Source organism: Vidua macroura, chromosome 5 (assembly GCF_024509145.1).
Source record: "Vidua macroura isolate BioBank_ID:100142 chromosome 5, ASM2450914v1, whole genome shotgun sequence".
Taxonomy (NCBI): domain Eukaryota; kingdom Metazoa; phylum Chordata; class Aves; order Passeriformes; family Viduidae; genus Vidua; species Vidua macroura.
Genome location: NC_071575.1, coordinates 39536135 through 39546909, shown reverse-complemented (window position 1 = coordinate 39546909; position 10775 = coordinate 39536135). Strand labels below are relative to the sequence as shown.

Here is a 10775-nt window from a genome sequence, read left to right as displayed (position 1 = left end):
ATCCACAGGGTAGCAGATTCCTGGTGGTGCGGCGCCTTTGGGGGCTGCCTGCAAGGCAGCAGGCAGGCAGGATGGGAAGCACAACAGGGTGCTCTAGCTGCTCCAGAGGCAGAACAGGCAAAGCTGCTGTGCCAGGTTAACCATGAAAGCTTATGAAAACCCCTCTTTATGCCGCTTGTGTTACAGAGGGTCTCTTTCCATGGGAGGGAGTTACTGCCAGTCACATTGATCATCCAGCTCTCAGTTCATTTTCAGGCCTTTTGCTTACAGAAGCAGCACACTTCTGTCTGTCTGTCACCTCCTCATTCTTCATATGATGGTTTGTATGTAGGCCTGAATCCAGGGAAGGAGAATGTCCAGTTCATGGATGGCCTTGTAGATTCCCCGATCTCCAAGCTGTTGAGAAGATAAAAGCATTAGAAAAGAAACTAGCTACAGCCCTTGAACAGTGCAGTGGGGAGCCAGCACCTCCTGTTCTTACCTTAAGAAACATTTTCTTTAACTTTTTGACAGCAGAAGTTAACCTTGTGGATGGAGAACATGGAAGCTGAAGGATGAAAAAAACCCAAATGCTGATATAAAGACACAGTGATGAGGAAGAGTCCAGCCCACAGTGTGGCACTGTAGGGCTACCAGTAAAATGATCTCAGCAACACTTCAATATCTCCCAATACTTCAAATGTGTTCTTTTACCTGCATTCTTCCTGCCAATTTGAGTTCACAACACCCAAAATTGGCACTATGAGTAGCTCTATGTTTTCCTATTAAACGTTTTCCATTTATCTCAGGAATCTTTACATAAATTGCAGTTACAGCTTTTGTACATTGTACCCTAGCTCTAAGATTCAAGGTCCTTTAGCTCTGAACCCTCAGAATCTCTGAATCTGAGAGAAGGCAAGGGTAAGGGCCAAAGACCATTGCAAAGTACAGGGAGCAAATTTGCACATTTCTGCAAGCCCTCCAAATATGTCTATAAAGCTAATTTATGTTTTTCTCTGTTTCCCTGCCTATTTCTCTACTGTTTGACTAATTAGAGTCTGGAGGGCTTAGTTGTCTATCTCTGGCCACTCAGCATTGGCCACCCAAAGCTGTTCCAGATGGGTTTTTATAGTTGCCAGACTAAGCTTTCCGAGCAACATGGCCTGCTGATCCTCGGCTACCTGGACTGTCAAAAATACATTCTGTCAGAGAAAAAGAAAGGCAACACTTTATGTTTTCCAATCTACAAACAAGGACAACATGTTTGAAAAGAAAAAAAGCAAAGGTCGTCAACTCAACACATGGAAGGAAATAACTCCTCTGAAATGATAGATTAGTCCTTTTCTATCTCACATGCAGTACTTCAAAAAGGAGCACAAACATTTTCAGGTTACCTTTTGTGCTTCCCAAAGTCACCTCATACGATGAAAGTGGGAAAAAAGTAAATCTTTAAAAAACATTAAAAGACAACTTTTTTAAATAAAAGTAAATTTTAAAAAATCTTCCAACCAGGGCAGTTCTTTCTGGAGCTGTTTGTTTGTTTGTTTGTTTGTTTGTTTTTAATTATCTCCATCTTGTACGATACAGATTTCCACAAAATATCATTTGGTAGCAGAACTGACCTTAAATGAGTATCTTTGCTTTAGTGGTGATACACATTAAAAACTTATCTTCCTGTATATACTGCAAGTAATTAAATTAGCTGGCCAGTGAGTTAGAGTATTGAAAACATTTCTCTAACTCAGCTTGAGGTCTACAAACTCTGCCTAAAATGATAGAGAAATACTAAAGGCTCTGCAGGGAATATATTGTCCTTCTGCACTCAATTCAAATATGACAAAACACTTCTGCAATGCACTACTGATGTAGGAACATAAATCCTACCTCAGAAGCAACTTCACACTGTTCTCAGCAATGCTGACCAGGACACTCAAGCAAGTAATGAGGTCAGTGGTGCTGCAGGTCGGTGCTCCAAGTATCCAAGGGAAAATGTCTGCTCCCTTTACCTTGCAGTCATAGTCTAAATGAAGAAGCCTGACTTTATGGCAGAAAATCAGTTTAGAGATTTTCAAACTTACATATTTCTAAAAAACTGAACTTGGGCCTCTATATCATTAAAAAATATTAATGCTTCCCTTGTTTGGACAAAACCAAGAACTGGCAGGGTGAGAATCATAATATTGTAGTATAAGTCTTTGGAAGTGGTTGAGCGGCAAATATTGTTTGCCTCTAGTTGGCTGAATTACAGCCCAAGATTGTGAAAGAATAGAAGGTGAATCTATCTATAAAGGTGTCACTGTTTCCATTGGTTGTACAGAGAATTTCATTCTTGAAAGGCAAAAAATTAATTACATAATACGTTGTCATGGTGAAATCCCTTCTGATAAACATCTTATAGCTCAACTAGGTAATAACAACTAAAGAGCTATGTACATGAATGAATGAGTGCTAATTTATTGAGGAATAATATACGAAAAAATCTCAAGTACACTTTTAGCAAAGGATCCATTACTTTTACTCTATTCATAATTTATTTCACATGGTTTTGTGTTGCTAGGTTTGAACTAATACAAACATTTCAAAAAATATTAGTTTCCAGAAAGGAAGTGTCTCCTAGAAAATCATGGCAAGCCATCATTTCAAAGAGCTGTTGTTTTTCTACTAGCGGGGACAGTCTTATCTTTCTTATCAGTACTTTTTAAGACAGAAAAAGGTAAGTTGTTATGTTTAGACTTCTCTTAGGTAAAACACAAGCACTAATTATGAAAAAGAATGCAGGAACTCTGAGAAACCTGCAGTGTTCTGACCTATAAGTCTGCAAAGAGATCTCTGAAGCTGGGTTTTTTTTGCATTGCAAATGTTTTTGTGCGTGTAGAACCACTGTCCTTTTCTTTCGTGCTACCATGCAGTTCAGACTTTAGCCAAAGTTTCAATTAATTTAATTCATTAATTCATTGACTTGCCATCTTCCTCTCACTTTTAAAATCACAATAGAGATTTGCCTTGATATCCATGGCTATATTTCACCCTAGGTCAGGCTCCACTTTCTGGGACACTGCTATTTGTGAGGACTTCAGGTTTAGGGGAGGAAAAAAAGATATCCATAGGATATTTAATTTCAAGACACACCTAATCACTATTCGTTTGCCCTTAAAAATTATGTGAGAAATGACCAACAAATGACAGCATCATCTTAGTGTCTCCCTGGTATGTTAGTAAGTATATTTGCACAGGAAAATATAAAGGCTCTAACTGCTGTCCAGTTGTTATTTAGGCAGAGTTGGTAAAAGTGCCTCTTCTCTGGGGCACCTGGAGACATTTTGCCAGTGTCAGCATCACTCTCTGACAACCTGCTCTGACTGTGAGCACAGGTAATACATAGGAAGTGCTCCCACGTGTTTCATTATTGTGGTCCCTGCTTACTCATGAGACACCACGAGTTCTTTCAAAGTTCAATATGGAGGAGCAGAGATGACATGTGAGTAAAGATTACACACCTGTGGAGGGTATGTTGTTGAAGAAGGAAAGCATTACCACTGTTACATCACAGAAACTTGAGGAGCCACATTTCCCCCTGTGATCACCCTGTTTCTTTGCAGCTTTACTGATGAGAGGGCAGCACAAGGTGACATCATCAGTAGGGAAGTGGCTTGGCTTCATGGGATCTCCACCACCTTGCACACTCCCCACAAGATCACTCTGGGAGGGAATGAACAGTGTTAAACTTCCCTGGGCCCAGTGGAGACGCCCCTGTGAAGTTGGGTCCCCTGTGGCGTGGGTCACACCATGACTCTGAATCACCCTCTGCCTCTCCATCTGCTGGAAAACTGAGATGGAGCACTTCCCTAACTTTTCAGACAGACAAAGTTAGCTAAGCTCTCAGGAATATACTCACACAGGCATCCATGTTTGCTTGCAGGACCTGGAAGGCACTAATAAAGTACAACTTGTCACTTCCTACCTCAAGACGACTGAAGACATTTTTCACATAGAAGGAGAGGAGCTGATCTCGAACACTGCAGTTTGTCTGAAAACAAATCAAGTAATGATTTGCCAAATGAACATCCTACAAGTCAACTTTGACCTAAAATTTCAGCCTCATAAAACTTACATGTTTAGAAAGTGTGCAATCAATAAAATGATTTTTATGAATTTTAGTATCTGATTTACCTGCTTCCTTTTGTTTTAAACAGCTCAATCTGCCTCTGTGGTTTCTGAAGAAAAGGCAGGAGGGTGCTGTGCTGGCAGGCACAGGAGTATTGGTAAGACCAATCATGGTCTTACAGAAAAGAAGTGACAGCAACCAATGTACTTAACACACAAAGAGTAAATGGAAGATAAACTGGGGAGTTAAGCCAGGCCATTTAGGTCAAATTGTAGGAGTCATTGTATGTGCCATTTTTCCACTCCTCCACATCACTATCCCATGCCATTTGATATTCTGTAGGGCATCCAACCCATCCCCAACTGCTGCTCCAGAAAAGACCAGTCATCTTGTCAACTCTGTGTTGTATCTGCTTGACCTGTGGGTTCTCTTGGACACTTAAAGGTATTTCAAATGACTATATGCCTATTTTTAGGCAATGGAATGAAGTGTCAGGTGAGAGATTCCTGTCAGGAAGCTAATGCAGCTGCAGATGACACCACTCAAATGTGGATATCTGTGTGTAGGTGCCACAGACAAGCGAGGAGCCTTCGCTCCTAAGGTAATTGGTGAAATCCAAGGAGCATCAAAGGCCAATAGGTCTATACTTAAGGATAAACCAGTTAAGTTGGTCTTGCTGACAAGACCTCTGCATGAAGAAAACTAAAATATCTCACGCACTTACAGTCACTTACAATTAGACACCCCAAGGTTTGTTTCTCACTCCCATGCTGAATTGCACTGGGAACTCTGATGGCCCTCTTCCAGTGCACCTGCAGAGGTCTAAACTCAAAGCAGCTCCTTGGGTGTCTCAACTCTTTGCAGCATCCTTGGGCTATCCATGGTACTGCACACCCTCAGCAGAAGGTGCCTCAGCTGCGGGACAGTGGCTGTGGCTCTGGCCTTCCTGTCAGGGCTGCTGCCTGAAAGCATTCCTGGAAGGCTCACATGCAGCCAGGGCTCACAGGAGGAGTGCTACGACAAGCACACTCCTCCCAAAAATCCAAAAAACACCCTCACCCCAACTTCCCTGGCAGAGCATGACTTCAGCTGCCTACAAAGAAGTGCCTCCAGGCAGGCTCTCCAAATTCACCTCTTTCTTCCCATACCATGATCAATTGTCCCTTCATGTCCCAGGGGAATATCCCTTTCTTGAGACAGAAATACCACTCTTCCTCTAAGCAGAGAACTTCATTAAGCATGTGGCTTTCATAAATGTCTTTTTCCCAATTAAACACAAGTGATTTTTGCTTCAGTTGCCATTGCTTTTGATCACATATTCCTGTTTCTATTGACCAAAGGAAAGTCAAAGTAAGAAAATGGAAAACCGGTAATAAAAATCTTACCATAAACAGCATTTTTGTAGTCTTTTTAAGCAGCCTCGTGGTCTTGATAAGGTCCTTCTGTAAAATATAATATGATAGTATTAATTAACCCAAGCAGAGGAAGGGAGACAGTTTCAAGTCTGGTTTGTACAAAACTTAGTAACATAATATTAATCTTCATCATCTTCTTCAGTTGTAGAGTAAATCTGTTTTCCAGTCCTAGCCTAGCTGCAAAGTTCTTTCATGGAAAACTCACCCAGCCTCTGTAGGCATCTTCTATGCATCATTTTTTCCCACCTTTACAAAAGAAGTAGCTGCATTACCCTGTCTCTCAGGACTGTAGAGATCATTCAACTTATTAAAGTTTCCAGCAGCTCAGTAACTAAACGAATAAAGAAGCATCTGTAAATAAAATAAACTTTTTCAATTAGTGGGATCAACTTACAGGAACAGAAGATTTTAAACTAGTTGCCTTGATATACAGGTTCTCTGTCACCTGGGAGAGGAGTCCTTTTCGGCAGGTATGTTTTCCTGTAGGTGACTTTTTGCCTTCCACAGCAAAAAGGCAAAGCAGAAATAAAAAATGCCCAGATCTGAAAATAGAACATCCTTTCATCTTTGCTCCCAAATCTTCGAGCCTCTACAGTCACAGCAGTATGTGTGATGCAGCCAGACTGGTAAGATGACAGAGGTTAACCTAATTTTGTTAACCCTCAAAGTAGCTTCTTCCCCGAGATGCTCATGTAGATAACCTATTGCTCATGTGGTGGCTGATCGGTATTTTTGCTGTGCTTTTTTATAGGTCTTGCTCCACTTTCAACAAATTCGACCACAATCATCTGTGACGTTTTTCTAAACGATATCTCCATATTTACTGGCAACAGGGTCAAGGTTTCCAAGAAAGAAGAATTTCCCTATCATATGAGAAGTCTTCTTTCATTTAAGTGGTGGTCAAGTGAGGAAAAGGTAGTTGAGCGTTAGTTTAGTTTCGCAACAAAGTATGCCAAATGTGTTTTGGGGTTTTTTAAATTTTTCCACAAAACCTTATGGCAGCACTTTTCTGAAAGGTAATGCCCAGAAAGGAAAAAAAAAAAAAAAAAAAAAAAAAAAACCAAAAAACTTTCCTAATTTACCCTGAAAAGGATTAGAAAATCTGTTATCTGTAAGGAAGCTGGACTGCATGGTGTTTAGAACTTCCTTGTTCCGTTTTTGAGAAGGGTATTTTTTCCAGGGTATAGCAGCTACTAGCAAAGGTGTTTGCTGCCTGTTTTAAATTCAGTAGTAACTTTTGCCAGGGCAGACTTTGCCCCAGTAGGAGCAGTAGACTGCTTAGTGTGAAAGGGAGGGCTCTGTGGAAGGACCAGGACATCCTTGGCTATCAAATCACTTTAAAAGCCCACTGAGAGTTGCAGGCACTGGGAAATAATGTGCAATACCCCAGCATATCCATCATGGAGGTGGTAAAACAGTAGAATCAGATGATCACTCTTCCACAAAGGTGGTCAGAGATTGGGCAATCTCTGTCTCTGGCCTGTTTCCAACACAGCCAAATGCTGCAGGTTTCTTAGGTACCACTCCAGACAGGCAAGAACATGATTCCAAGGATAGACTTGGAAATCATGAAGTAACACCAGCCATGTAAGGCTGTTAAGCCAAGAATGGTTTTAAGTCAAATGTCAAAATCCTGGGTGAGACAACTGGCTGAGGTGTGTGCAAGAAGCAGAAGAAAGCAGATTTTGGTCTAGAACAAATTTTCCTTGATACCACTTTTGTTGGATATAAAAGGAAGCCCTTGAAATATTCACAAAGGACAGGCATTTGACTTGTTTAATGTTTCAAAAGCAACATAGAATACTTTAAACAGATCAGAGAAAGTGATTTAAACTGCAGCTCAAATGACTCAAAGGGACCATAATCTCTTAGATCGAGCAGCAGAGCTGTTTGTCCCTCTATGGTGCCACAAGTGTGCCTGTGACCAGGACATGTGTCAGCTATGGGAAGAAGAAAGGTGAGACAAGCTGGGTAATTAATTCATTCCAGCCTCAACCCCACTGACCTTTTACACAGACAAGCATGCATGCAGCCTACAGGCCAAGCAGGGTTCTTCGAGCAACCTACCCATAACAGCTCTGGGAAATGCATTTTTCCACAGAACCATCTACACACCACAGTAGCTTAACCAGCACTGAAGTGCTGATGGGGTGTGGGGACAAAAACAACCAACAAGGGGAGGAGATCTTAGACTTTTGAAAGTGGAGATGATGATGGTCTGAGGCTTTATATGTATTTTAGTGCTCATGTGAACTGTGGTCTGTTTTTAAACACTCTAAATGCTGGTCAGGCTTGCCAGATGAGGTGCACTGAACCTCAGCACACATGACATGTGGACACCAGATTAGCCTCCTATTGCTAGTTTGCTCCTAGAAGACGATCTTGGCTGAAAGCAATACAGTCAGAATGCAAAACTGCCTTGGTATGGTACTCCTTGGTCAACAGTTTCACTCTAAATTGAATAAATGGGTCATGTAGCCAGTCTGTAGTGGCTTTTCATAAGAAAATCAATAATTTTCAACATCTCTGAAACTTCTAATGTTGCTGGAAAACCCTTGAGCCCACAAGTTTCATTTTGTCTCTTCTGTGAACTTCTATCACCGTACTTACAGGGCTGTAAGTGACACCTTTTCATTGGGCTCTAGACACCTCTGGATGGGAATCAGTAAATGTCTTACTGAATTGGCTAACTTTTCAGGTGGGTGGTGTAAAAGGATGCAGGTGGATGCAAGTGCAAGGTAGTCATACTTTAAAAAAAATAAATAAAAATAAAATAGGGCTTTCCTATCACTCCTTTCATAAAAGAATGATATTTGCCATTTAATAACCAATCCTATAAAATCAATTACACTTCCTCAATTTTCTGGGTCTTGTGTAGCACTTTGTACACTGCACTCAGACATAACTATAGTATAAATAATATAGAATACCAAAGAACCAGTATTACTCAATATTTTAAAATTATACAAAGCAGAAGAAAAAACAAATTCAGGCACCAGCCTTTTTAGCAATGAAGTCAGAAAATACTTGCAAAGCTTTGTATGGGCAGTGGAACTGATGTATCCAGAGATAGTCTGAGGACAAAAAAGCACACCACAAAGCAGGTTGGTTTCCATGAGTAGCCTGGAAACCAGAGAAGTTCAAGGACCCTGCCCTAGAGGAAATGGGCTCTCTCTCTAATGGAAAGTTAGATGTACACTATCAGCAAATACTTCAGGAACAATGCAATTCTGATAACACAAGTGAAGTTCATGTGCTACATCTATATAGAATGTATAAAGCTTATGAGCATGACAATGAACAAGAAAGAAAATAACTATTTAAAAAGTGTAAGAAAAACCACCAGAGTAGTCAGCTTATTAGATAAGAAAATCTTGCCTGATTTACTCTGTGTAGGGACTAAGTTTCAAAGCAAGCTATGTATGACCTATGCTCCATGTGAGTGCATGAAAACAACAGCCTGATGAATATCCTTTCTTCTCTGCCTTATTGTGAGCCACAGAATTGTCTTGATCTACATGAGCTTATTAGATATTATTAACATTAAATTCTCTTGATCTGTGGAGAACAAACACATACAGCTAGCACAGCTGCAAAATTCTGTTAGTCCATTTAAGGTATCCATCATATGCACTGGTTGTTTTGCAGCTTGAAGGGCTTTTTGATCTCCATCCACAAAAAGCCTTATCTAGTTTCTTATTTAGGAATCTTACTTACTTAGGAATCTTCTCACTTTTCACAATTTCTGTTTATTTCATTTCCTGTTAGAATTAAATGTCATGTACTTCCTATGAACATTACTCATATTTGCTTAACTGCTGCTAATGTTATGCTTTCTCTTAGGACTATATTTTTTTTTTTTGTTTCCTTATCCTGTTTGATTCACCTTGGTCTTCCGAAAAATAAGAGGTCTTCATGAAGACGTGCAGTTCTTGTCCTCAGAAACATGATTTGATGAACAACAAAGAAGTTTACAGAGATTTTACAAAAACTGAGGGTGACAACACTACTGTTAGGACATAAAAAATTGAGATACCCTAGTATATCCCTTGGAGAGAGTAGTTTGGAGAAGAGAAGCTCCTAGCATTCAATACTGAGTGCAATTTTCTAAAAATGGTTGTAATGAGCACATAGGTAAGCCCTGAATACCCATCAGAGTTAAAGTTTCTTGTGACTTTCTATTAGAATAGTAAACCTTAGAGCTGTTACAGATTTTTCAGAAAAGGTACCTACATTACCCATGCAAACTCAGCACATAGGCACCCAGTGACCCACTACCAGTAGCCTCACTAGTCATAAACACCAGGGGAACAACAGAATAGCACAAACAGATGGTACCAGCAGCTACAGCTTACATATTATACACACTTTAGTTAGGAAAAATAAACCCACATAAATTAAATAAGAACAGTGCAAAGAAAATGAAAATTACTGGATGTCCAGGACTGGATGACAGCCTGGTGTTTTTCCCATCCTTACACACAGAATCCTTACATTTGTTCACCCACTTTTCATGGTGCCTGTCTGGGTGCCCCTCAACTGCCTTTGCCAAAGAGCAACAAAGATTTAGGTCAGAAGTGACCTCAGGAAGTCATCTTGTCCAACACTCCTGTTCAAGAACGGCCACCTACAGCTGCTTGCTTGGGACTGTGTCTAGTCAGGTTTTGAATATCTCTGAAGATAAGACTTCACAACCTCTCTTGTCAACCTGTGTGAATTTTTGGTCACAGTAGAAAACTGTTTTATGTTCAGGTGGAATTCAGGGATTTAAATTTTTTCCTGTCTTGTCCTGTCAGTAGCCACCACTGAGAGGAGCCTGGCTCTCTTTGCTTCCTCTTTTTGGGCATTTGTGCACATTGGTGAGATCTCCTTGATTCTTCCCCAAGCTGAATAGTCCCAACTCTCTCTGCCTCTCCTCAGACAAAAGATGCTTCAGTCCTTAATTATCTCTGTGACACTTCATCACCAGTTCCACAAATCCAATTCTCTCAGTTTTTCACTCCATGCCTTACACAAACCTCATAAAAATTTTAAGGCATTAAGTAAAGCAGAAATCAGATTCAAACCCAGATGAAGAAGATAAACTAAACCAAATCAACCCAAAACAAAACAAAAAATCCCCAAACATAATTACATTTTCCCTGCATTTGCACTCCTTTTCACTTTATGTATAACAACTTCTGAGTAAGCTTCAAATTTAAATTGCTATAAAACATTATGTCAGTCCTCTGTTATTCTCAGGACTGGTTCAAATGGTGGATCTCCCTGTGCTACTG

General features: G+C 40.3%; 1 protein-coding gene across 1 annotated transcript; it reads right to left on the bottom strand.

The window, feature by feature from the left end:
- Positions 1–309: 309 nt before the first annotated feature.
- On the bottom strand, positions 310–6064 carry IL26 (interleukin 26). Its single transcript, XM_053977242.1, has 5 exons — positions 5894–6064; positions 5470–5526; positions 3875–4006; positions 482–547; positions 310–396 (listed from the first exon to the last, which is right to left on the bottom strand). The coding sequence occupies exons 1-5, from the start codon at positions 6062–6064 to the stop codon at positions 310–312; spliced, it is 513 nt and encodes a 170-aa protein (XP_053833217.1).
- Between the last annotated feature and the right edge of the window lie 4711 nt (positions 6065–10775).